The sequence below is a fragment of the Quercus robur genome, chromosome 12, assembly GCF_932294415.1.
Source record: "Quercus robur chromosome 12, dhQueRobu3.1, whole genome shotgun sequence".
NCBI classification, from domain to species: Eukaryota; Viridiplantae; Streptophyta; class Magnoliopsida; order Fagales; family Fagaceae; genus Quercus; species Quercus robur.
This window is the reverse complement of record NC_065545.1, coordinates 4,134,044-4,161,964: the sequence shown is the minus strand read 5'-3', so window position 1 is coordinate 4,161,964 and position 27,921 is coordinate 4,134,044. Positions and strand designations below refer to the sequence as shown.

General features: G+C 35.0%; 3 protein-coding genes and 1 long non-coding RNA gene across 10 annotated transcripts in view; 1 reads left to right on the top strand and 3 right to left on the bottom strand.

The window, feature by feature from the left end:
* Positions 1-80: 80 nt before the first annotated feature.
* On the bottom strand, positions 81-4,015 carry LOC126708879 (probable cinnamyl alcohol dehydrogenase 1). 2 transcript variants are annotated; one of them, XM_050408873.1, is made up of 8 exons: positions 3,874-4,015; positions 3,107-3,307; positions 2,778-2,872; positions 1,993-2,106; positions 1,684-1,914; positions 1,105-1,390; positions 620-770; positions 81-501 (listed from the first exon to the last, which is right to left on the bottom strand). In XM_050408873.1, exons 3-8 carry the CDS (start codon positions 2,864-2,866, stop codon positions 305-307), a joined length of 1,068 nt encoding a protein of 355 aa, XP_050264830.1. In that variant the 5' UTR covers positions 2,867-2,872; positions 3,107-3,307; positions 3,874-4,015; the 3' UTR covers positions 81-304. The 2 variants fall into 2 exon arrangements, with proteins under 2 accessions (XP_050264830.1, XP_050264831.1); XM_050408874.1 differs by lacking the exon at positions 3,874-4,015 and adding an exon at positions 3,679-3,783.
* LOC126708877 (probable cinnamyl alcohol dehydrogenase 1) overlaps positions 81-27,921 on the bottom strand; it is a 35,846-nt gene continuing 8,005 nt past the window's right edge. The window contains exon 8 of the transcript XR_007649283.1: positions 81-249. The gene's annotated coding sequence lies outside the window, so the exon portion shown is untranslated. The remainder of the gene's footprint in view (positions 250-27,921) is intronic.
* Positions 757-27,757, top strand: LOC126708882 (uncharacterized). The gene is made up of 2 exons (XR_007649284.1): positions 757-816; positions 27,266-27,757. It is a non-coding gene; the product is annotated as an uncharacterized LOC126708882 (long non-coding RNA).
* Positions 26,419-27,921, bottom strand: part of LOC126708878 (probable cinnamyl alcohol dehydrogenase 1) — a 38,855-nt gene continuing 37,352 nt past the window's right edge. For all 6 annotated transcript variants that reach the window (XM_050408871.1, XM_050408869.1, XM_050408867.1 and 3 more), the window contains exons 5-7: positions 27,553-27,838; positions 27,069-27,219; positions 26,419-26,950 (exon numbers count right to left, since the gene is read on the bottom strand). In XM_050408871.1, coding sequence (XP_050264828.1) covers positions 26,754-26,950; positions 27,069-27,219; positions 27,553-27,838 — 634 coding nt within the window. In that variant the 3' untranslated portion in view covers positions 26,419-26,753. The remainder of the gene's footprint in view (positions 26,951-27,068; positions 27,220-27,552; positions 27,839-27,921) is intronic.

The window sequence follows — 27,921 nt, the reverse complement described above, 5'->3', positions numbered from 1 at the left end:
TACTTATTACTTTACCATATATATATATTGTCCCACAAGCACCTGCACAGCACAGGTGATAGGACTATGATACAAAAGGGTTCATAATTTAAAAGTTCACACCTCTCATTTTTATTAAACCATTCCTCACAATATTGCTCAACAATCCATTCACTTATTTCAGGCTAGTATGCATGTAAAACCATTCCTCACAATACCACTCAACAACCTGTCAGAGTTTCAACATTTGATCCAATACCTTCAATGTACCTAAAATATAACATAAATATCGAGAAGAGGAATTTTCCTTGTGCCTTTAGTAGTATCATTTCAGGGAGTTCTCAATATCGATCACAAACCGATACCTCACGTCTCTCTTTATTAGCCTCTCAAGAGCTTCATTTGCATAGTGAATTGGAATTACTTCTATGTTTGGGTAAATTTTATGAGCACTACAGAAGTCTATCATTTCTCGTATCAACTTTGTACCACCTGTAAGGCTACCAGAAACGGTTTTCATTCCTGTCAAAAGATCAATGAATGTTGTTCAATATTACACTCAAGCCTAGAAAGCTATCACCAACTAAAAGAGTTCTTAAAATTGCATTAAACTCTTCAAAACTGATAGTTTTCAAAGTACCTATGTTAAGGCTTGCAGGATGGAATTTGACTTCACTTGGGAACGCCACTAGGACCAGAACACCACCAGTTTTCAACAGTGACATGTATGGATCAAATGGGTGATCACCAGCTGCAGTGTCAATTATAAAGTCTAATGACTTAGCCTCGGCCTGTAAATAGCATGCTAACAATCAATACAACAATCCATAAAGATAGGTAAACAATTTCAATATTGCTAATGTTAACAGGGCAACAAATGCTCTATAATCAGGATTGGAAAATCAGAGTGAGAATAATGATAAGGTACGATACTGTTCCTCATGGTTCAATTTCTTAAATAATGGCCAAGATTCAGAAATGGATATTGAATTAGGGCCTACTGATGTTGAAAATCAAGCCATGCCACTTGTAAGACTTGTTTTCGTGTGTTTTTTTTTTTTTTCAATAAATTCAGCTTGTTCATAAAATTAAAAAATCTTTATAAGAAATTTTCTGTAAATCTACCTTCATCTGCTCTTGGTCAGATGAGACCACAAATTTGTCTGCACCAAGCAAAGTTAGAGCTTCCTCTTTCTTGGATATGCTAGTGCTGAGAACAGTCACATTCAACCCAAACGCCTTCCCAAACTTCACTGCCATGTGACCAAGACCTCCAAGTCCAATCACTCCCAGAGATTTACCAGGTTGGTTCATCTTGTGGCGTATCATGGGACTGTACACGGTGATTCCAGCACAAAGCAAAGGAGCTGCTGAAGCCAATGGATAGTCATCAGGTATCCTGAAGCAGTACCTGCAAGACCAAAACTAATATTCTTAATTCGTGAAAAACTTACCAAATCCCATGAGTATAAAGCTAAAAGATCACCTACCTTCTTCAGTCAAAAAAAAAAAAAAAAGCTAAAAGATCACAATTATCACATCAAATTATCAAATTCAGCAGAAACATTTATTGAAACCATGGTTTTGTTTTTGGGTGATGGTTGGGGGGGGGGGGGGGGGTGTTTCATATTAGTATGTAATAGTGAATTTTGCATCTATAGGAAAATGAAGAAAGAGAATACAGTAGCATCAAAGAATACTTACCTATCATGAACAACAATATAGCAGGAATATCCTCCTTTTGTAATAGTACCATCATCATCCACCCCATTAAAGGTTCCAACTGGTCCTTTTTCACAATTAACTTCTTCTTCATCGTTGCAATACTCACAATCTCTACATGAATTGACATAAGCTCCTACTCCAACGTGGTCACCAACTTTGAAGCGGTTAACATTAGAACCGACCTCTTGCACAATGCCAACAATCTCATGTCTGGTGTGCAAATATTAAATTTATATCAGTTCATAAAAATCTAAAACTTCGCATAGTATACACAGTTTGTCCACTTACCCAGGCACCAAAGGATACTTTGAATTCCCATGTTCATTCCTGGTCCAAGCTACATCAGCATAACAAACTCCACAGTGTGTAATTTTTATTGAAACATCATCACTCCTTACGGCCCTGATCAGAAAATTTTCCCAAGTTAATTCTTGACCAGAACAAACAGCATATAACAATCAAGCAATGCAAATTCAAACATTATTAATCAGGGTTCTCAAAATCATATAAGAACTCAGGCATAGGATCATTATTGTCAACTAATGATATGGAAAACAACATTTGAAATCCAAGTAGAAATTCTGTTCTTTTTCTTAAAAAATGACATCACCTATTTGAAATTTGACAAAAGAGTAGGTTCAATGATTTTGCTAATACCCAGTGCATAGATAAATCAAGAAATGTTGACTTTAGAACCCCCAAAATAAATTATTCAAGAAAAGTTGAATGAGAACAAACACTTGAGGCCTGTTTGGTCGCTCAATAAAATTTGATGCCTCCACTCAATTTCCAAGCACTTTTTCATGGACAAATCCAATATTTTGAGTTGGCAATTCAAGATTTACGTGCCCATCATCAAAAGTAATTTGAAGTGAGGACATTTCATGGAAGTAGAGCTGACTATGTTACATAAATGGCTTCAATTCCGTTTTATTTTTTTTTATAGCCCCCTTCAGGATGATGGATTTGTATGTTAAAACTTAAAACAAAGAATGTCAGTGTTCAAATTCATGGACAACCAAACTTTTCCTTAATAAACTATGTGTAAACATAGAGGCTTCTTATATATATACCTGCGGTTGAAGCTGTAAGGTGATAAAACGCCAGATGCATCTCTTGCTGCCCATCCAAGGCAATCTTCATTTGCACTCAAGGAGCTCATTTTTCACTGGTTTACCATAACGCAATCAAATATCAGCTTATAATAAAATCAAGAAATTGACTATCTAGCATAAGACAAAACTGTGAATATTGGCAACTTATATTTACTTCAAAAGAGAGAACAAAATTAAGTGCGTGCCAAAGGCTGTGTATACTCTATATATATATCATAAAAAGGTACTGTCTGTAACAGATTTCAGATTGAAACAAATGAATTGCTATTCAGTTTGTGTTGGCTTACCAGAGAGAGAAAGAGAATATTACTCCAGTCCAAAGATCCAAACAAAGTAAGACAACTTTTAATAGGTTTGATAGTATCACTATGTACGCGGATTCAAACTATCGTAAAAGTCTCCTATAAATCGGTAGACAAGATGATTTCACAGAACTTTATCTTGACTACATTCGATCATTAGTTCAGTAACCCATTTACCAATCCACCCTGTATAAAATTAAGAAAGAAGCCATTAATACAATGATAGAGTTTAGCTACAAAATTATCTGTGGTATAAATGTATAATATTATAATTTTGCCTAATATCTTTTTATTGGAGGTGAATTTTGATAAATTCACCATTAGATTACATATTTTTCTTACATTCTTCATGCTTGCAAAATTTTTAGAAAATTAAAGATTAATAACTATGTCATCAATAAATTGTTTAAATTGCATGTTTTTGTAGTTTGAAATTGTGCATAAAATATAAGTTTATAGATCATAAAATATAAATTTATAAATTATATAATAAATAATATCTGTTTGACACAAAATTTGACACGTGTATTAAGAACGTAAAAAAATATGTAATTTACCATAAAGGAATCAAATATCATCTTATAAGACATGTAACACACTGAATATTGGCACCATATATCACTTCAAATCATAGCCTGAACCTATTCAAATCATAGCCTGAACTGTATTCAAAAAAAAAAAAAAAAAGTGGTAATGACTAGCAGATCACTGATTGAAATACATGAATTGCTACTAAGTTTGTGTTGACTTACATGAAAGAGAAAGAGAATATACTTCAAAGTTCAAAGATCAATCCAAGTAAGACTAACTAAACAGGTTTGATAGTTTAGTAACCCAATGAAATCAACCTCTTATTAGTCTCCTATTTGTAGGTAGACAAAATGATTCCACAGCTCTTTACCTTACACCCGACTACATTCGATCATTAGTTCAGTAATCCATTTACTAGTCCACCTATAAATTAACAAAAAGAACCATCACTATATTACCATTTTATTAAACAAAGAACAAATCAATCATATTGTTTATTGCATTATGATAATAATCACCTCCACTGGTAGCGCAGGTAAGGGCACATTGACGTAGGCAGTGACATCCTTGAACTTTGAAGGTAAACCTTCCAGGTGGTTGTCCCACCAATCAGATTCAGCTTAGAGCATTAGCATTGGGGAATGCTAATGCCATATCTAAGGTGTATTTGGCATTTCAAGGGCCAAAACATATCGCATTAGGGAATGCTAAAGGTAGGTATTGCAAATTTTTTTGCAATACTGCTACAGCAAAATTTTTTGCAATACAGCAAATTTTTTCTCTCTGCTCTCTCTCATTTTCTCTGTTCTCTTCTCTCTCCTCCTTCTCTCTTTCTCATCTGCTCTCTCCTCTCTTCACTGTGGTGATTGTTTTTTTTTTTTTTTTTTTTTTTTTTTTTTTTTTTTTTGCTGTGACCGGTTCTTAAAGGAAGAGGTGGGTATGGTTGAAGTGGGTTGTGGGTCGTGGTTGGGTCCGGTGTTTGGGTTGTGGCTGAAGTGGCTGAAGTGGGTTGTTGGTCGTCGGAGATCGCCAGTGTTTGGGTCCGGCGAGGTCATGGCGAGATCGGCGTGGGTCACGGTGATGGGTTTGGTGGAGATCAGCGTGGGTCACGGCGTGGGTCACCGCATGGTTGGTTGGTTCTTCTGGGTTTTCGATGGTTTTTTTATTTTTTATTATTTATTTTTATAATATGGGTTTTTGTTCTGGTGGGATTTTGGTGAGCAGTGGGTAGTGGTGGCTTGGGTTTTTCTGGGTTTTTGTTCCGCTGGGTTTTTCTGGGTTGATCATTGGCTCCAACTGGTTTGATGGATTGTGTGTGTGTGGCTCTGTTTAAGGTTTGATGGTTTGTGTTTGTGTGTGTGTGTGTGTGGTGATGGGTTTGGAAAAGCCCAGGAAAACCAAAAGTTACGGTTAGAAAAAAATAATAAAGAAAGATTAAAAAATAATATTTTAATAAAAATAGAGTTTTGGGATGTTGGAGGTATTGTAAAATGGGATAGTATAATGATAAAGTGACTTTTTGAAATGGTAAAATAGAGTAGAATTAGAATTCGTTGATGCTAATGCTCTTACATACAGTATACAAATGAAGGTTATCCACATGACTTCAAGTCAAGTTTTGTTGTTTTGTGACGACTGACGTGTGTACAAACTGTGTGGATGAGTGTCGGTAATAATAAACACACTGGTCTTCAAATTAATATAATACATAATTATATTATCTAAGGGCCCTGTTAATAGAATTTATTAATGGACTATTTTAAAAAAAATTTGATACAATTTTCATGAAAAATATAAAAAAATATAAAAAAATAAATAAATAAAATAAAAACTATATTTTTTCTTCTTCACGAAAAGTTTCTAAAAATATTTATGCTCGACATCAGTTAACTTTCTCCTTATATTAATAAATGATTATGACACTTTGCCCATTTCTCCAAAGGTGAGAGCCCATACTGGGCCCAAGACCTTTGGTACAACTAGAAATTTTTTTTCTTTTTTTGATCAAGGTACAACTAGATGTTTTAAGGCTATGCTTTCTCCATGCATTCACATCCATGTTCGGACATTATGGGTTCGTTTGAATACTGTTTATTACTGAAAACTGAAAATACTATAGTAAAATAATTTCTAAATATATAAATAGTATTGTGAGATACAGTTTTTAAAAAAAAGTTGCTGAATTTCGTACTTGTGGGTCTCGTAAACAGTGCACAGGACCCATACAAAAAAACGCTTCCGCTGGGAAACGCGTTAACGGAGGCTATATCCATTATGGTAATGGTTTTCATTCATTAATAGTTTTAAGTTTTTGTGATTAACAGTAACTACTTGTAGATCCATGCAATGCATGAGAATAGATAATTATTTTATAATTTTGATATAAATATAATTTGTTTTCCTAAATTTGTTGAAAATAATTTGTTCTACCAAAAAATTAAGAGAAATGTTATGTCGAAAATAATTTCACAACACTTTCATAACAAATCATACGTTGTAAATTGTTATTGATTATTATTGTTTGGCAAAAAAATAATTTTAGTGTAGGTTTTAATTAAAACCGATAACAACTTACCAACTATGACTTGTGAAAACGTTATAGACATAGTACTTCTCAAAAATTAAATAATTTCTAAAATTATTTTTCATCTCAATATCTCTTCAAATACAAATATATCATTCTATTATTTTTGGTTGTATTTGATTGATATTTATCCAATTTTTAGGTGGTTCATATTCTTTTAAATTATGTTATAGTGCGTTATATTTTCCTAATTTAGGTCTTTAGTTTTAGATTTTGGATTATGCTATTGTTTTCAACAACTTCATTTTCTTTTTAGAATTTTCTCCTCTAGAATATCTAGAATACAACTAAACTTTTTTAACTGAGTATTAGCTCAAACAAAAATTAAATCAAAACAATAAGAAAGAGAGAGAGGACTTGTGATAGAAATCTCAAACGAGCTAAAAAACGTTTTTAGCGCTATCCAAACTAACACTAAATGCTTTGGCTCATAAGTCATAACCTGCAGATCAAGTGACCTATTAGATAGAATCCATGAATTTATGATTTTGTTCTCTTTAAGTTTTGATTAGGACTACCTACCAAAGAGCCTTTGATTTGATTTGGTCCTAGTCTCTTTCTTTTATTTTTTTTTTGAGGCCGGTCCTTGTCATTTGTTCCCGCTATCTTTGCTTTGGTATACTTTTACTTAGTATTAATTGGGGCTATTAATTTAATATACTTAATGCCAATTAGGTGGAGAAAAGATTATAACTTGTCCTATCCTCTCTTAAAAGTTATTATGGTTTTTGAGTGAAGTTGTGGTGTGTTTTTATGTTAGAACCTCTTTCCCTCTCCCTTGTGCGTGTGTGTGTTTGTTTCTATAAAAAAAAAAAAAAAAAAGGGTAATTGTTCCACATTGCTTAAGAGAGTATTGTGTGTAGTATAACTTACCCCACCCTCCCTTAAAAGTTACCATGGCTTTTGAGTGGAGTTGTGGTGTGCCTTTGTGTTAGATCCCCTTTCCCTCTCCCTTGTGTGTGTGTGTTTGTTTCTTAAAAAAAAAAAAAAGGTGGAGAAAAGAAATATTTATAAATTCATTTAAAAATGGGGAAAATTGCATTCCACTTCTACGATTTTCTATAATTATACTCACCTCTTTTACGGTAAACTATATACATTGACCTGCCTTAGATGGCTGGAAAAATGGTTTATAAATTCCCCCCAAAAAAAAAGAGTTTTAAAAAATCTCAAATTTCTTATTATAGGAGGTGTGAATAATAGTTTAAGTAGGAGGATAAAATAAGAAATTCAAGATTTTTTAATGTCTCTTTTTAATTATACAAGACAGGTTAGTGACTTAGTGTAAATTGTTTACTTTAAAAAAAAAAATGAAGTGTCCTATTCCAAATTAGAGGAAAGATGAGTATACTAAAAAATATATATATATATATATATATATAAACCTTAGAAAAGTCAAGGAAATTTTCCCTTTTAAAATGACATTCAAGAAACTCTTAATAAATAATTAAGAATGGCATTTTTTTTTTTTTTTTGAGAGGGATTTTAAGGATGCGGTGTAAAACCTAAGTTTTACCCCCTCGAATCTTAACATGTCACATCATCATATTACATATTAAAAAATAGGCATAACCACACTCAATCAATTATAATACCCATTTGAAAATTTAACTTAACTGTGCTTTTATTGAGATATTATTATGTGTGATATGATGTATTGAGTTTTAAGTAAATAACCGATGTGACAATCTCTTATTGAATGGTGTAAAACATGGATTTTACACCCCATCTTTATCAAATTCAGACTCATATATGAATACAAATTTGAAACCGCTTTATTAAGAAATTCTTTAAGGCTTAAATTTTAAAAAGAACATACAATACTTTGTAATTTCTTTTATTAAAAAAAATCCTTTGTAATTCCAATAATATTATCATAATATTTGGTTAGGTGGACTTATACCTTTTTATTATGAGAAAGTCTCGGCCACTTTAGCAAGTTATAGTAAAAGACTAAAAATTGTGTTTGTAGAAGAACTATTCTATTATTCAATTAATCTATAAAATGTCATTTTTATTAAAGAGGTAATTACTTATTAGTGAATTTAAGGGGGGTGGGGGGAAGTAATTAGTAAGCAAATGGCAAGAACTGTCATTTACATCTTAGCTCATATCTTTTGAGGCATTAAAATAAACTAGCCATGGTCCCGTGTGATGCACAGATAATGCTTTAAGCTGTTACGTGAAAAACTTATATAGAATATCCAAAATATTTAAAGTAATAACATGAAGTAATGTTGCGATAATATGAAGAGATTTTTGTTAAATTAATGATATAATACAAAATTAAGGGGATGGAGAATTTAAATTATAGAGAAAAAGTTACATAAATTAGAAATTAGTTATTATGTGGTGTAATATCTTCTCAAAAAAAAGGGGGTATAATAAGTTGATTGTTTGTTTAATCATTTTTTTTTTTTTTGCTGAAATTTTTAATCATAATTTTTGTTTCTACATTGGCTTGGAGTTAGCCTAAAAATTTTGTAATTTCATGTAATGTTTAGTTGGCTTATGAAAATGTCATCTAAAATTTATGATGTTACGTTTATGTTGTTGAAGTATGATAGTGGTAAGTTAAACACTAAGTGAAAATAGTGATATCCTATTAATAGAATTTTATAATAATCCAAAATATGTAAAGAAGTTGAGGTGTAAAGCTAAATGAAAAATTACTCTTACAAAGCGCCACATGACAGAATCGCATGGTCTCTCAAGTGATGTTTTTTCTTTCTTATATAATTTTTTTAAACCATATAAAATTCTTATATATATATTGCATACTTATAGATAATTAATGTGTATTCACTTCATTGACACATTTAACAAACTAAATTTTTTACATAAATGTAAAATTTGATGAGGTGGAAGCTTAAATGAGCAAGGTTTTCAGACCCGGACCGTTCATTGAACCGTAAAAGGGAGAGGTTCAAGGTTTTTGAGGTTGAATCGAGGTCGAATCGGGGTCGAACAGTGATGGCGTCATAATTAATTTAATAATTAATTAAAGCCTAAATATAGATATTAAATATATAAAACTAGCAAAATTGACAATATATCTCTATATGTGAGGGAAATTTAATGATTTTCAAGCATATATTTAATAATTAAATAAGAAAGTTAATAAAATAAAATAATAACCACGAAAACATTAAAATTTATGATTAATTTTTGAAATAAAGTTGAATATCTTTGAAGGATTTTAATTATAATTTTTTTTATTCCTTGTAAGAGATGGATAATTTAATTAAGTAGAATAAAATTGTGTTAAGTTGTTTTTTTAAAAAAAAAAAAAAAAAAATTTTAAAAATTGCTAAGGGGTTGGACCGCACGATTCTCACTGGTTTGTGCGGTCCAACCCCGGTTTTAGCAGTTTACGGAATTAACAAAAAATCCGGTTCTTTATGCTTAAAAAATCGATTTTCATCCCAGTTCCCGGTTTTCACGGTCCGATCTCCCGGTCCGGTCCGGTTCTGAAAACTATGTAAATGAGAGAGGCTCAATGAATGTGTCATTTGGCAGAACTTGATGCTCTCTCACATAAGATCTCTGCTTTTATATATATATTGATTTTTATTTTTATTTTTTTTGTTTTATCTCTACAATAAAGATTTTGAACACTCTTACCTTAAATTTTTTGTTAAGCTCAATTGAAATAAGTTTGAATATGATCCTTAGTTTTTATGTTTTCTTAGTTTTTCTCTATGTCCAATCAAGTAGTTTGATAAGTGCTCAACTTAGTTTTTATGTTTTCTTAGTTTTTCTCTATGTCCAATCAAGTAGTTTGATAAGTGCTCTACACATTTCTAAGTCCAAGAAATATTTTACTGCTTACTCCAATTCAAAGAGAGTGACCGAGTTTTAACCATTCACTTCAAAAGCAAATATTTATTCCTAGAGTATTATTTTTTTTAGTTTCACGCTTACTCTTTGTTAGAAGTATGTGGTTAAATGATTAAATTTATCATATCTCATTAGTTTAATTAAGCTCTTGGGACAATCGGTAATTCAATACTCTCAACCCTACTCCTAAGTGTGTTACTCTTTGTCGGGGATGTTTTTGAGACAAGGGCCAAAAATGCGAGAACGGCCCAAATCTCCCCTTGGGTTCTTTAGAAGTGTTTATTTGTGGAGAATCTAGCTCAAAATTCACAATGTATAGAAAACAAAGGCTAATGGTGCTTTAACATGAGAGAAATCAAAATGCTAATAACAAAAGTGTAGAAAAAGTATAAAAACATAACAGGTTTGAAACTTCGACCCACAGTTACCGAGAAGAGAAAATTGAGAGAGGTTGTGAGGAAGAGAGAGAAGGTTCCCCTGTACCCATATTTCCACCCCTAAGGTTCAGAATTTTGAGAATGTTTCCTGGCTTAGTGGGTTTTTGCTCTCAAGTTTTAGCTTTATAGGGAAAACGTGGTTCAATAGGTCTGAAACTTCGACCCACAGTTAGCGAGAAGAGTAAATTGAGAGAGGTTGTGAGGAAGAGAGGGAAGGTTCTCCTGTACCCATATTTCCACCTCCAAGCTTCAGAATTGTGAGATTGTTGACTGGCTGAATGAGTTTTTGCTCTGAAGTTTCAGGTATGTGGGTAGAACGTGGTTAGTTGATTTTGAATCTGATTGAGGCCTTATGTATTGAACTTGGGATGCTCTAAATGACTGTTTTTGGTCAATAGAAGAGGCTTTGAGCCCTGAGGTATGAATCAAAGAAGTTATGGTTAGATTTGATTTAATTGGGTAAGAGGGATGCCTTGTTTTTTGCATAATTTGGGAAATAAAGTAGCCTAAATTCATGGGCTAATGTATCCTAGACATGGTAGGTCCTTGGAGATTGCATTTGGTTGTCGCAATAGACTAGGCCAGCCACTTACGGTCAGCTATGTGTTTTAGGCAAAAAATGGTATAACAAAAAAGTTGGGCCATAGTTACCCAGAGCATAAAAGCTATTTTGGGATGGAAATTTTGGGTACAAGACCTCTTCCATGAGCCTAAGGTGCTACTAGTATCCCTTGCCCACTTGGTAGCATGTATGTGTTAGGCTCATGTAAAAGGTCTGAAAGGAACCCACCCATACCCTTCAAACCACACTTTCTCAATTTCCCCCAATAAGTCACATGGGCTTGGGCTATGCTTAAAAGAATAAAAATAAAATGTAATACATAAATTGAGTCCTCAAGGAAGTCGGGCTTGGTTGAATCGGGCTTGTAGAAAATGTGTCGAAAAAATGGGTATCAACACTCTTCTTATTTATTCTATATTTTTTTATTCAATTGATATAACTTATAAATATAATAAGTTATTATTAATTTGTTAAATATATATGATTAGTATTTTAATTCTATTTGTTTATGCGTCCAATGATTGTTCTCTTAACGATCTTTAAACTGTTAATAACTTTTTAGATTATTGTACAATATAGTTGTATTGTATATAACGTGGAAGTTATATATATAGAAAAACAAACTAAACAAAAAAAAATTGTTCATCTTATTTTTTACTCGCCTATTCCCCACCAACAAATTCCTAGCTCCACATTATTGACCCCCTAAAAAGAAATCTTGGTGCTGCCACTAACTTTATCTTGCACCCGCCTACATTCGATCATTAGTTCAGTAACCCATTTACCAATCCACCTTGTATAAATTAAGAAAGAACCCATTAATATAATACAATTTCCTTCAACAAATAACCAATCAATTCAGTTCAATTAGCTCAACTCAATTGATAAACTCATTTGTCATTGAATAAAAAGTTTGAGATTTCTTAAAACCCTACCTCTAAAAATAAAAGAGACAAGTTATTGAATACTTTAAAGATATTTGTTAGTGAACCATTTTAAGAAAGTTATTATTAAAAAAAAAATTAATATTTTGACAGTTTTTTTAATTTTTCATAAAAGTGGTTTAAAGACTTTCTTAAAATAATTCATTAACAATTATACTAGGGATATCCGTTAACATGATCCAAAATATAAACCAATCAGTCAAATTATTTATTACGTTTTGACAATAATTTAAAGTACTAAATTCACGTTATTAAGGGTTTGTTTGGTACTGATGTTTAACCAATAATTTTTAGTGTTTAAATATCATAACATGTATTTTCACAATACTTTTAAACCCACACGTATTTTCACAATACTTAAACAGCGTTACTAGAAGTCTCTTACCAAATGGGCCCTAATTCTTTCTTGGGTCTAGTTAACCATCAATTTTGGAAAATTTTTTATGGAGAATTGAAAAAGCTGTCAAAACAACTAATTGCTTTTTCGTTTTTTCATAAAATTTTTCTAAAATGGTTTACTAATAAATACCCTAAGCACACATTAGTAAATCCCTTCTTTTTAGGATTTGTTTGGAATTTACTTATTTTACTGAAAAATAGTACAATAAGATTTATGAATAGTATTAAAAAGTATAATGAAGTTTATAAATAATAAAAAAAAAAGTTAAATAGTAAAATAATTTATAATTTGAAGCGGTAGGTAGCAGAAAGAAATGGCCACCTGACCCAACACTGGCGTAGGCAATGACCTTCTCGAGCTATTTAAGGCAAAGCATCTAGGTGGCCATCCCAGTCCCACCAATCAGATTCAGCAATGTTGCCAAAATCTATCAGCTCTATAATTTCCATACAAATACAAAGTATATCATTGCATACGTAATAAATAGAATGAAGGATAAATCATTGCATACGTAATAAATAGGGATAATGTTGCTTAAGTCAATTTCCCACCAATCAGATTCAGCACTGTTGCCAAAATCTATCAGTTCTACAGTTTCCATACAAATACAAAGTACATCATTGCATACGTAATAAATAAGGATAACGTTAACATGGATTGGTTGATTGACTTTAATAAATAAGGATAACGTTAACATGGATTGGTTGATTGACTAAAAAGTCAATCAACCAATCCCTTTAAAACCGCTTCTACAACAAAGAAGCTAAAAATAAAAAGTATCTGACTTTTAGCTTAAAAAAATATTTTAATATATAGATGGTGGTAGTTGGTTATTATGTTAGATATATTATTTTATTGTGTTATTTATATTATTTTAATGTGTTGAATATTAATATAAAACCTTTGCTGTAGAGTGTATAGTAAAATGAGTTGTTAAAATAAATAAAGTAGTGTTTTGAGTTACTAAAAACTAAATTTTTTAGATGCTTTATTGTGAATGCTCTAAATCAATTTTTTCTAGCTAATAAACCGTATCAAAAAAATTTTAACACAACTTTTATAAGAAATATAAAAAGTTATTAAAAAATTATTTGTTTTATCATTTTTTTCATAAAATATTTCTAAAAATAGTTCTTTTTTTTAGAAGATTCTAAAAATAATTTTTAAATCAATACTCTTAAAGCATTTTTTAATATTTTTCATTAAAAATATATATGATCTTGCCCCTGCCACAGGAGTGAGTCTTTTTGATAATCTGCAATAAAATTAAACCTAAAGAGGACAAGAAAGGTAATCCACCTTACAAATAGACTCAATAACAAGAGGGAGATTACCATTATTGAAATAAAAGACTGAAAGGAGATTAGAGAGAATTTGGCAGTTTCATGTGCTACTGCATTGTCCAATCTCTGAAATCAACTAAACTTAGAAGGCAAAAACTGAGAGAAAGCCTACGGATGAGTGAGTCTAGTGCTATAATCATTTCTACAATTTTGCCATAATTTGTTTATGAGACGACTTGTGAGTAGTGAAATTGTTAGCTCCCATAGATCTACCATTTTTTTTTTCTTGTCACTTACAACTCATTACGTAGGCAAGTTGTAACTAAAGTTATGGAAATTGTTGTGGGAGTAGACTTGGATGAGTTTAGTTCAACTTTTTCAAACTATGTTTTTTTAAAAAGTGGTGGGTTTAAAAAGTGCAGTAAAATTGTGCTTTTTAAAAAAGTAGAGTATTTGGTAAAAACTGTCAAAAAGTGATTTTTGAAAAAACTGAGTTTTAGTTAACACTAATAAAAGTGGCGGTTTGAGTTTGAAATTACCAAAAAGGACAAAATATATATATATATATATATATTTGAGTAATATATATATATATATATATTTATATATATAAGAGAATTCTTTGTTTTAATTACCTCTCTTAATGCAAGTTATGGACACATTTTACAAAAATTTCACAATAAAAAGTCTATATGACAAGTTGTTAATGGTAGATAAAAAAATAATGTCAGTAATAGGTCCAGATGAGAACCAATAACAATTTATTGCGTAAACTTTATTATGAAATTGTTATGAAAATATTTTGTCAATAGCACTATTTTTTTTTCTAAAGAAAAATAGCACTAATTTAAAAAGTTTAGAAATAAAATGTGACAATATCTTCACAATACTATTTGTTTTTAGTTGTGGTCAATCCTAGTCTAATATTTTATTAATTTATTTAATTTTTGATGAGGATGAGCACCAAGTGTTATTCGTCATTGTGTCCTTGTCCAAAACACTGAAGAAGTTACATCAGCTCGTCCAAGAACAAAAGACATAATGGTGCTCGTCCATGAACAACCAAGTCATGCAATGAAGGAAGCTTTCCATAGACGAGTGTATCTACAGACGACATGTATATCGACAAGTGAATCATACTTAGTGAATTTTGTGGAAAATCCTCCATTAGATTCACATGAGCAAAATATGACACATTGCATGATACGTGGAAGAAATTCCACATACAATGCCCCATGTAACCCATTTTCTTTGTCAACCACCAACATTATCCATGATGGTGGTGGATCCAAACAAGTAGACTCACGTCTAACTCTCTATAAAAGAAGAAAATTCCATTCACCCAAGGTAAGTTCTAACCATTCACTATTTTCTTTCCTTGTGTCATAGAGAGAAAATTGACTTAACCGTTGGAGGGTCCTTGGCCGGGTCACACCGGTCACCTTTGACAGTGCTTTCTTTCTTTTCAGGATACACAGCCATTACCATAGCCCGAAGTATTTCAACCTACTGGTTTTCGTACTTCATCAGTTGGTGCAATCTGTGGGGAATAAGATAAGAAAAGTTTCTAACTATTAACTTTTCTGTTTTCCAAGACAAAAAGGCTACATGGTTCGAACTAGGTCAATGGCTACTAGTCTAGGGCACCAGGAGAGTGGAAACGCCTCCAGTCACCCAAATCGCGCACCACCACCCCCTATGACCGTTCAGCAACAGTTACAGTCCATGGCAGTAGCGATGGCAGAACTGACACAACAAAACCAAGAGTTAACTAGGGAAGTTAACAGGCAACGTAAACAACGTGGTGGAGAATGAGGCCAGAACTTGGGATGTGAAGGTGTTGAGAACAATGCTAAAGGAGACCAGTCTAGGGGTACTGTCACTCGTAGGGTACCACATTTGGAGAGAGAAATGGACCAGATGAAAAGAGCTATGGAGGAAAAGAAGGATCCATGAGAAGAGTTAACCATGTGGATGACCTCGTCCACAGAACAGATTCTCCCTTCACTACGTCCATCACCAGCCATCCCTTGCCTTTCAAGTTCAAAATGCCCACCCTAGACTCATACGACAGGACACACAACCCTTGTGATCACATTGCCACGTTCAAAACAACCATGCATCTACAAGATGTTCTAGATGAAATTATGTGTAGGGCCTTTCCTACAACCTTGAAGGGACCGACTAGAGTGTGGTTTGGAAAGTTACCACCAAATACCATAACTTTGTTCTAGGAGTTAAGCAAACTATTCATCAACAACTTTGTAGGTGGACAAAGGCAGAAGCATTCCTCGTCCAGTCTATTGAGCATAGAGCAGGGAGAGAATGAGAGTTTTCGCTCATTTATAAGCCGTTTCAACAGAGAGCCTTGTTGGTAGATGAGATGGACAATAAAATTCTCTTGGCAGCCTTCTACAACGGAGTTAGTTTAGACTTATTCATTCATAAGCTATATAATCATAAGCCACAGATGATGGCTGAGTTGATACACCCAGCCCAAAGCTTCATGAACGCAGAGGATGCCATTATTGCCAAGAAGAAGGTGAACAGCTAGAGAACAGTTATGTACACCACTCGGAGCAAGGTCCTCGTCCAAATGAAGCCAAAGTGGGGGAGAAAAGAGATCAGGATAACAAGAAGGCAGGGTCGTCCTCAGGACGATATTCCAACTACACTCCTCTGAACACTTCGCTTGATTAGGTGTTGATGCAGATAAAGGATGATCCATCTTTGAAATGGCCAGAAAGAATGAAGGGAGATCCTAGTAAGAGGAACAAAAGCAAGTATTGTTGCTTTCATCACGATCATGGGCATGATACAGATGAATGTTATGACTTGAAGCAACAGATTGAAGTTCTTATCAAACAAGGAAAATTGAAAAATTTTCTTTGATGAGATCATAAGGACGAGAGACAACCAAGGAAAGGCAAAATAGAGGAACTAGTACATCCACCATTTAGAGAAATAAAGATGATTATAGGGGGCATGTCTACAGGAAGCTCATCCAAAACTAGGAAGACTTATTTGTGGGTCGTCTAAAATGTTCAACTGTTCAGATGACCACCAAGGATGATCAGAGAAGACGAGCCAGATATTATTTTCACGGACAAGGATGCCAGACGATTGCACCATCCTCATGACGATGCGATTGTCATCACTTTGACGATTGCAAATTATATGACCAGAAAGGTAACGTAGACAATGGGAGTTTAGCAGACATCCTTTATTATCCAGCCTTTCAGCAAATGAGGATTAACAAGGAGTTACTTCATCCAGTGAATGTGCCATTAATCGGATTTGGAGGAATGAAGGTTCTATCATTGGGTACAATTTCCCTACCAGTTGTGGCCGACTCTTATCCAAGACAAATCAATAAGGAAGTGAATTTCCTTGTTGTGGATTATTCATCTTCATATTAGGGGTGTCCACGGGTCGGTCCGGGTCGGGTTTGTGCCCAACCCGCGACCGACCCGACCAAGTCGGGTTCCAATTTCTCAGACCCGCCGCCGACCGGTCAGAAAATCGGATCGGATCGGACGGTTCTTGCCGGAAAGTGGTCGGGTCTCGGTCGGGGTTGATTATTTGGAAAACGGCGAGAATCCGGCCAAGAAAATATGAAAAACGGCAGAATCCGGCGAGGAAATTTTGAATAACGGTAGGAATCCAGCCATATCTCGCCAAATCCAGCGAGATCTTGGCCATTTTCGGCAAAATCTTGGCTAGATCTAGCGAAATCTCGCCGGATCTAGCTTAAATATTCCCAAAGAAAACTCAAAACTCGCCGGATCTACCCAAAAAAATCTCAAAACTCGCCGGAAATATGATGAATCGGTCGGATCGGGTTTCTCGGATTTGAGAAGTGGAGATCCGATCTCCGACCCGTTGATCTCGGATTTTGGAGAATGAAATCCGTCGCCGACCGCCGGAGCAGTCGGTTCGGTCGGCGGCGGATCGGGTTCGGTCGGCGGCGGCGGGTGGGTCGGTTTCGGCGGGTCCTTGGACAGCCCTACTTCATATAATGCCATCATTGGATGACCAACTCTGAACAGTTGGAGAGTCGCAACATCCATTTACCACCTGTCTGTGAAGTTCCCAACAGAGTATGGCATTGGAGAAGTACAAAGAGATCAGTTAACTGCTAGAGAGTGTTACTTAGTGATGCTTGCCATGGCGAGCAAATGCAAACAATGACCATTTAGGAGAGGAGAGTGCTAGCTGAACCAATTGAAGTGTTAGAAGAGGTGCCTTTAGAAGAGGCTAACCCGGAGAAATTCACTAGAATTGGGACAAGTATAAGGGAAGAGACGAAGCAAGATCTTGTGAAGTTCCTTAGACGAAACACATACGTTTTCGCTTGGAGCCATGAAGACATGCCTGGGATAGATCTAGGCTTGATCACCCATTGTCTAAATGTGTCCTCGTCTTACAAACTTGTTCATTAGAAAAAGAGAGTGTTTGCCCCAGAACGAGACAATGCCATCAAAGAAGAAGTTCAAAAGTTAATCACTACGGAATTCATTCGCGAAGTCTACTACCCTGACTGGTTAGCTAATGTAGTGATGGTTAAGAAGGCTAATGGCAAATGGAGAATGTGTGTAGATTTCACAGATTTAAACAAAGCATGCCCCAAAGATAGTTATCCTTTTCCACATATTGATCAGTTGGTAGACTCAACAGCTGGACATCAACTGTTGAGTTTTATGGACACGTTCTTGGGGTACAACCAGATCAAGATGGACGAGGCGGACCAGGAGAAAACATCTTTCATCACAAGGCAAGGTTTGTTCTGTTATAAAGTCATGCCGTTGGGGTTGAAAAATGCGGGAGCCACTTATCAGAGGTTAGTCAACCATATGTTTCGTCCACAAATTGGGCGAAACGTTGAACTATACGTGGATGACATGTTGGTGAAGAGTGTAGAGGAGAAGCAGCATCTAGATGACCTTTAAGAGACCTTTGATACACTTAGGCGATACAAGATGAAGCTGAACCCAAGCAAATGTGCTTTCGGAGTTGCATCAGTGAAATTCTTTGGTTTTATGGTTTCACAAAGTGGCATTGAGGCAAACCATGATAAGATCCAAGCAATTCTGAACATGGAGCCCCCAAAGAACATTAAAGACGTCTAGAGCTTCATTAGACGAGTGGCGGCCTTTAACAGGTTTGTTTTCAAAGCCACTGACAAGTATTTACCGTTTTTTAGAATATTAAGGAAGGCATTCAAGTGGACGGATGAGTGTTAACGAGTCTTTGAAGATTTGAAGACTTATCTTACCTCAACCCCGCTGCTGAGCTCATCTAAACTAGGAGAAGAATTGTATCTTTACCTAACAATATCCCCCTATGCAATAAACTCAACCTTGATTAGGGAGGAGGAAAGGTACAGAAGCTCGTTTACTACACTAGCAAAGCTTTGAGAGGAGCTGAAGGACGGTATCCACCAATGGAGAAGTTAGCATTTTCACTAGTCACAGCAGCAAGGAAGCTCAGACCTTACTTCCAAGCTCATGTAATCAACATCTTTACAAATCATCTGTTGAAGAAAGTTATGAATAAATTGGAAGCTGTTGGACGGTTAATCTAGTGGGTAGTGGAACTTAGTGAATTTGATGTGAGGTATAAACCAAGAGAAGCAATAAAAGCGCAAGTCCTTGCAGATTTCATTGCTGAATTTAATCCTGCTAGTAATCAGCAAGATGGAGACCAGGGGGCAAAACAGTGTGTTGTCCATGTTGATGGATCGTCCACACAGCATGCAGGAGGAATTGTGATCATTTTACAAACACTAGAAGGAGATCATTTGGAGTACGCCGTCCATCTGCAATTCCAAACAACCAATAACGAAGCTGAATATGAAGCCTTACTTCAAGGTTTGGAATTGGCCAAATCATTTGGGGCGAAATCGATCCTCATCGATGGAGATTCATAGCTGGTGATAGGACAAGTAAATGGGATGTGTGAAGCTAGAGAAGAACAAATAAAAAAGTACTTGGAAAAAGTGAAGCAGTGTGTGAAAGGCTTTACAACAGCCCAATTTCAGCAAATTCCAAGGGAGGAGAATATAGAAGCTGACGTCTTGGCCAAGAAGGCATCTTTGGATGAGATGGTCGATGAAAAAGTTAAAATCCAGTATGTTCCAAGCATAGAAGTTATGAAAGTGAATTAGATAGATGGGGTTGTTAACTTGACCACCTCGATTGTGTCTTATCTCAAAGACGGAGTACTACCTGACGACAGAGAAGAAGCAAGGAAGCTAAGAATACAGGCTGCGAAATTTGTCCTCATGGACGAGTTGTTGTATAAAAGGGGTTTTTCTCAGTCATACTTGAGGTGTTTGATTCTAGATGAGTCTCATTAAGTCTTGAGGGACGTCCATGAAAGAGCTTGTGGAAATCATTCAAGGGCTAGATCACTAGTCCATAAGATAATCTGTGCAGGATATTACTAGCCGACCATGCAAGCAGATGCCAAAGCTTATGTAAAAGTGTGTGATAAGTGCCAATGCTATAGCAACATCCCTAGACGACCATCAGAGTATCTTACCCCAATGGTGGCTTCATGGCCTTTTGCCCAGTGGAGACTTGACATCTCCCTTTTCCATGGGGACGAGACAAATGAAGTTCTTAGTGGTAGGGATTGATTATTTCACCAAATGGGTGGAAGAAAAGCCCTTGGCGAAAATCACTCAGCAGAATGTTAGAAGTTTCGTTTGGAAGAATATCATTTGTTGCTTCGGAATCTCGAGGGTGCTTGTTTCAGACAATGGATGACAGTTTGACAATACACCTTTTAGGGAATTCTGTAAGCAGTTAGGAATTAGGAATCACAATTCCTTGCCTGCCTACCTACAGGCCAACAAACAAACTAAAGTTGCAAACTGATCCTTACCGAAGATCATCAAGACTCGCCTTGAGGGGGTAAAAGGGATATGGTCAGATGAATTACCTAGTGTCCTTTGGGCATATAGGACAACAGTGAGGACTCATACTAGTGAAACTCCCTTTAAGCTAGCCTATGGAAGTGATGTAGTGATACCAGCAGAAGTTGGATTAACTAGCTACAAGGTGGCCCATTATAAAGAAGAGGAGAATGAAAAATAGGTTCGTCTAAACCTTGATCTCATTGACAAGGTAAGGATGGATGCAAAACAAAGGGTGGCATGCTACAAGAATCTGATGACTAAGTACCACGATGCGTTGGTAAAGCCAAGGCACTTTAACATTGGAGACCTCGTCCTAAAAAGGGTATCCTTAGCCACTAAGGACCCTACCCATAGAAAGCTGGGACCTAATTGGGAAGGACCATACAGAGTTATCAATTCCAAAAGGCGAGGATCATACTACTTGGAAGCCCTGGATGGACGAAAGCTGGAGCACCCATGGAATGTAGAGCATTTGAGGAAGTACTACTAGTAAAGGGAAGACAACTCGTCAGGAAGGTCAGCATGGATGAGATTAAAGAAGTTTGTTTATATTATGTTTTTAGTATTTATGTTTTAAAACAGTGTGTTATGTTTTTAAGTATTTGAATTCCTTAAAAAGCACTAGCTACTGGCATGTGCTATGGACGTCGTTATGAACTAAGTCCCTTTGTACATAAAGTAATTTGAATTCCCTAAAAAAGGACTAAGCATTAGCATGGACAAGAAATTTGGATGATGCTATATACTATGTCCTTAGTATCCATGGACGATGCTATGTACAGATGTTGTACGTCCATGGATGATGCTGTGTACAAATATTGTATATAAATCAGCTTGAATTTCTAATTTGAGTGTTTATAATTTTGAAAAATCAACATCCAAGTAAAATGACAGACAATTAAAATCTCTGGACGTAGAGAATGTCTTGTCATAAGCTATCTTAAAAAAAAAAAAAAAAAGGAAGCAAATTGTCATAAAAAACAATGGTCAAGGGAAAGAGCAAATTCCCCAATAAAACTCGTCCAAAGAGGATCAGAGACAAAAGAAAAGCATGCATGTGACATTCCATGGATGACATGTCCAACCAATTATATGATTCCAATAATGGACGGGAACAACCAAGTAGAATTCCAAAGATAAGTCAAAGGACGAGGAAACATATAAATATTTTCCAAAAAAAAAGTCCTAAATATAGACAGAAAATACCTGGAATTAAAATCAACAATGTCAATATGAATAAAAACATTCATAAATAAAAAAGGGTGGACAACCATCATCCAAAAACCCATATAAAGTTAAGCCTAAAAAGGCAATTGTATCAAGGCTCGTCTAAAAAATGGACGAGTTAAATGTTCTTAGATAAATTTAAATGGTCCAAAACAGCGGACCTCATAAAAAAAAAAAACAAATAATAAACAAACTATTATGAGATAAGAGCTTCAACATCCATTTATTGAGGAGGATTTTCTCCGGGGGTAGGGTCCTCTTGAGCAGGCTGAGTTGTGGCATTATCTTCAACATTGATGTCCTTAGAACTCGTCTGGAGGAGAGAGCTTGCAGCACCAATATTGAGCTTGATAGGGCTAAAGTCAACATCAGGGAAGCGTTCCATGGCGTCCATGTAGAAGTCCTCAAAACCAGCAGCATAGTTCTTGTCCAAAAGGTCAGTGAACTCACTGGACGCTTTAAAATCCTTAATAGCATCTCCCTAGGCCTTCTCAAGAAGGACATGAAGCTCGTCGTTCCTCTTTTGAAGATGGTTAAGACGGGTATCCTTCTCGACAGCATCTACTTTAAGCTCTTTGACGAGGTTTTTCAACTCCTTCACACCGTCCATGGCCTTAGCTGCTACCTTAGCTCTATCCCTGCAATCAACCTGCACCTCACGAATCCTTGACTCTAGTCTGATCCTTTCCTGGTCCATCTTTGTAGCATGTCGGATGCTGCTATGAACTTTGACATGGCCTACATATGCAATTGATTGAAGAAATTGATTAGACGAGAGATGTGAAATATGACAAGATGAAGTGAGAACAAAAATAATGAAAACATACCTTGAAGAGATCATCAACAGCAGAGTGTTCAAATTCTTTCAAGGACATGTCATAACACACAGCCATGTCCTCATCGGTCACAACCTTTTTAAACCTTTCCCAAGCAAGATCCTCATTCTCAAGAAGGTTCATGGGAACTCTTCTGGAAGGCTAAGACGAGGTAGGTATAACAGACAGAGTGACTCTAGTAGGGACAGATGAATCCAAGTCATGAGTTTGGATGGATGGTTGTTGGGAGGCAAGAGGGATAGCAGGACCTGGCTTGACGACCCTAGACTCGGGCAACCCATGTTTCACCTTCTTATGACCTCGACGACTAGGAAGGTCTCTCAAGTCAATCGTCTTGGACAAGATCTTTCTCTTGTCTCCAGTAGCAAGATGAGGCTGAGATTGGGTCTTTGGCATGGTCTCCTCGTCCATTAAGCCCTTTCCCTTATTTTCTTTCATGGTTGCTATCCCTGCAAAGAAAAAGAATATTAGAGCTTGGTTAAAACAAATAAGAAAAAAAAATTTCTAAGTAAAAAATTACGTCTACAGGTGGTAAGCTCGTGGGCTAAAGCTTTAGGGGATGGTTCAAGTCCGAGTCCCTAAGTTACAAGACACTGAAGAGTGACCAGGGAATGAAAGCTTCTATCAGCAAATAGATGAGCCTGCTGGACACGTTGGAGATAAAACCTACTCAAGGAAGGTCGTCTGACAGCTAAAAAAAAAAAAAAGGTTTAGACGAATACAAAAAATAAAATAGAAAATATTGAGTGGAAAACAAGCATACCTTTTGGACAAAGGTTCCCTATTTCTCCAGTATAAGGGGGAAATAGGTCCTTACCTACCTCAACAGGGTTTCCAGCCCAAAAACTAGAGACAAAGAACTCCATCTTTCAGTTCTTATCAGACGAAAGAAGGGACCTTATTAATCTACAATCTGTACCCCTGGCTGAGAATTGATAAAAACCCAAGGACTGATTGATTTTAGAAGGTTTGTAGCAATAGAGGAACTCGTCCATAGTAAGAGGACGATCCCCCTCAAACACATCTCTCCACAAAACCTGCATAGAGACGATAAGCCTCTATGCATTGGGGTTAAGCAGGCAAATTCCTAAACCTAACCTAGTAAGTAATTATCTGGCAAAGGCATTGAGAGGCAACCTAAGTCCCCCCAAAAGGTAGGCCTCATAAATACCTACTCTAGGACGAGGATCACAACACCACTTGCCACAGACGGGTAATCTAGGATTAAGTTTGTCTAGAATTTGGTACCAATTTCTAAGAGAGGTAAGTCTTCTTTCATCCGTCTTAGAAGAGACACCTACAGCACAACTATAGACGGTTTCTACCTTATCTGGTGGTGGACAAAGGAGCGCTGGTGGAGGTACCAACATGTGATCTTGAAGCAACCCTCGTCCTAAGCTCTTCCTAAAGAACTTCCAAAGGAACCCCAGGAACTCCAGATGTATACTACTCGTCCGTAGTATTTCCTCCACTACTACTACTACTACTACTACTACTACCACTACTTCTACTGTCACTATTACTACTAAAACAACTATCACTAGTACTATCATGGTACTTGTCTATCTCCCTATTATCACTGTTGCTAGACGAGGATACTATGATTTCAGACATTTTGAAAAACTAAAGGAAAACCTAAAGACGAGATGGAGAAGATACCTGGCTCTAAACGAAGAAGGCCAAAGGATGCAAGAAGACTTCTAGACAAGGTGTTGGACGACAAATGTCAGAGAAGAAAATATTGGAAATGTGAATGGGTAACCAAGTGCTTCTTGATCTTCATTGTTGATGAAGTGAAGAACTTTGCAGCCAACATCTTCTTCTAGTTGGTGAGTTAGTCACATATTGGGAGTCATCTATCATTGGTTAGTCACGTACTGGAATCCATGCAAAAAGGGTAGCGTTCATATATTGAAGAGTTCAGAAGTTCTAAAGCGATAGAAGGTTTCTGCTGTGAGTTCATCTACAGGGATTGTAGAGTCTAGGGACAAAAGTTTTGTATTAGATCTGAAACTTCTCTTTACTATAGTAAATTGCTTTTCGGGAAGGTTTCCCCCCAGATTTTTTACTGTGAAACTAGTTTGTTTCATTGGTTTTCCTGAGTCATCATATCTTGTCTTATTTATTTTTCTGCTACATGATATTGATGTTTATTTGTTTTAACAAGTTTTATTCATAATAAATCTAATTAACAACTTGGGTTTAAAACTTGTTAATTCTATCAACCGAGGTCTAAATTTCCCAACAATCTTAATACATTCATAAATATATATTGAATCAAAACATGCATACACATGAAGATGCTTTGCAAGCAAACAAAATGTGATATCAATCATTGCTTAAAAATGATTAATTAGACCGATTAGGAAAACAATTTGTTGTTAATAATCTATAGAGAATATTTTTCTTTGCAGAAACCGCAAAATTGCCCACCAAAAAAGATTGCAAATAAACAATTATTAGCAAAATGTCCTAATTAAGTTTCTATATGCATCCTTATATAATAATAATGAAAATACAATTGCAAAAGCTAAAATATGTGATTCATCCAATTATTTTTGTTAGACTAATCTTTACTTTTGTCTAAATAAGTGGCAATATATGGTACTTTTAATACAATTATTTAGAGTACTTTTTCTACAAAAACTACAAATATGTTCAACCAAAAGGATTAAAAACAAAAAAAAAAAAAAAAAAAAAAAAAAAACTCAGTAAAGTTTCATAGTTTAACATCTAAATGGATTACTAAAAAAAATCAAATTCAAACTTGCAAAACAATTAGTTATTAACCCAAATCAAATCAAACCAATGGAATAAAGAAAAAGAACTTGTGATTGGGAATTAGAATACCAAAAAAACATAAATATGTGTAAAAGTCGATACAAATTTACCAAAAAACACCATTAGTGGAAAAAAAATGGTTGAAATGATAAAAGAATCCACCAAAATAGTAACAAAATTGGAGAGAGAGAGAGAGAGTATTGACTTTTTTTGTCATGAACAACTTGGAAAGAATAGGGGAGAAAGGTGGAAATGAAGTAAAAAAAAAATTATAAGAAAATTAAGATGGAAGAGGAAGGGATGAAGTAGATGAAAGGTTGAAAATATAAAAAGACAATGATTGAAAAAAATTTAGAAATGGTAGAATTTAAAAAGATGAAGAAATTTTTAAAATTTAAAAATGAATCTAATGAAAAATTAAAAAAGACAATGATTGGAGGAGATGAAAAATTGAATGAAGAAGACAATGATTGAATAAAGTAAAAATTGTAAAAAAAAAAAAAAAGAAAAAGAAAAAAGAAAGGATGCTAATGACATGGTGGAAAAAGAGAATTGTAAAATTTATTGCAAAACTTCCATATTATATATAGTATAGATAGATATGTATAGACATTTTTTTTTTATTCATTAATTTTATTTTTTAGTTATAAACATCTAAATTAAAGTAGATGAATACATAAAGACAAAGTTATATGTAAAGTTAAAACTGCTAAGATGAATGTGTAAAGTTAATCTATTTACTTTCTCAACCAAAAAAAAAAAAGTCAATCTATTTATATAATTAATATTGTCAACAAAATTTTGGAATAAAATTTAAATAAGAAATAGAATAATTATATGGCTAATGATGTGGCGGATAAGATGGCGCAACATGATATTACTTTAACCAAAAAAAAAAAAAAAACATTGTTCCCACAAGCACCTGCACAGGTGACAGGACTAATGGAATATGATACAAAAGGGTTCACACTTTTGATTTTTATTAAACCACTCCTCATAAAATTGCTCAACAATGCATTCACTTATTTCAGGCTAGTATGCAAGTAAAACCGTTCCTCACAATACCACTCAACAACCAATTCACTTATTTCAAGCTAGTTAACCACTTGCATGATGCAGAAGATCAACACCAGACGCTTTTATACAAGTAAATGCTCACCATCCAACAACGAAGAGCCAATAACTTTATGCTTTTGAGTTTCAACATTTGATCCAATACCTTCACTGTACCTAATATATGAACATACCTATCGAGAAGAGGAACTTTCTTTTGTCTTTAGCAATATCATTTCAGGGAGTTCTCAATATCAATCACAAACCGATACCTCACATCTCTTTTTATTAGCCTCTCAAGAGCTTCATTTGCATAGTGAATTGGAATTATTTCTATGTTTGGGTAAACTTTATGAGCAGCACAGAAGTCTATCATTTCTCGTGTCAACTTTGTACCACCTGTAATGCTACCAGAAACGGTTTTCATTCCTGTCGAAAGATCAATAAATGTTGTTCAATATTACACTCAAGCTGAGAAAGCTATCCCCAACTAAAAGAGTTCTTAAAATTGCATTAAACTCTTCAAAACTAAAAGTTGTCAAAGTACCTATGTTAAGGCTTGCAGGATGGAATTTGACTTCACTTGGGAATCCCACTAGGGCTAGAACGCCACCAGTTTTCAACAGTGACATGTATGGATCAAATGGGTGATCACCGGCTGCTGTGTCAATTATAAAGTCTAATGACTTAGCCTCGTCCTGCAAATAGCATGCTAACAATCAATACAACAATCCATAAAGATAGGTAAACAATTTCAATATTTCTAATGTTAACAGGGCAACAAATGCTGTCTAATCAGGATTGGAAAATCAGAGTGGGAATGATAATAAGGTACGATACTGTTACTTGTGGTTCAATTTCTTAAATAGTGGCCACAGATTCAGAAATGGATATTGAATTAGGGCCTACTGATGTGGAAAATCATGCCATGCCGCTTGTAAGACTTGTTGTCGTGTGTTTTTTTCAATAAATTCAGCTTGTTCATAAAATTAAAAAAAAAAATCTTTATAAGAAATTTTATGTAAATCTACCTTCATCTGCTCTTGGTCAGATGAGACCACAAATTTGTCTGCACCAAGCAAAGTTAGAGCTTCCTCTTTCTTGGATATGCTAGTGCTGAGAACAGTCACATTCAACCCAAACGCCTTCCCAAACTTCACTGCCATGTGACCAAGACCTCCAAGTCCAATCACTCCCAGAGATTTACCAGGTTGGTTCATCTTGTGGCGTATCATGGGACTGTACACGGTGATTCCAGCACAAAGCAAAGGAGCTGCTGAAGCCAATGGGTAGTCATCAGGTATCCTGAAGCAGTACCTGCAAGACCAAAACTTATATTCTTAATTTGTGAAAAACTTGCCAAATCCCATGAGTATAAAGCTAAAAGGTCACAATTATCA

Bases quoted from the DNA above. Each gene is read 5' to 3' on its own strand.
- LOC126708879 (XM_050408873.1), bottom strand. From the start codon at position 2,866: ATGAGCTCCTTGAGTGCAAATGAAGATTGCCTTGGATGGGCAGCAAGA. The intron at 1,915-1,992 runs GTAAGTGGACAA...TTTGCACACCAG, and splicing joins AAGTATCCTTTGGTGCCTGG to ACATGAGATTGTTGGCATTG. The intron at 1,391-1,683 runs GTAAGTATTCTT...TTGGTCTTGCAG, and splicing joins TATATTGTTGTTCATGATAG to GTACTGCTTCAGGATACCTG.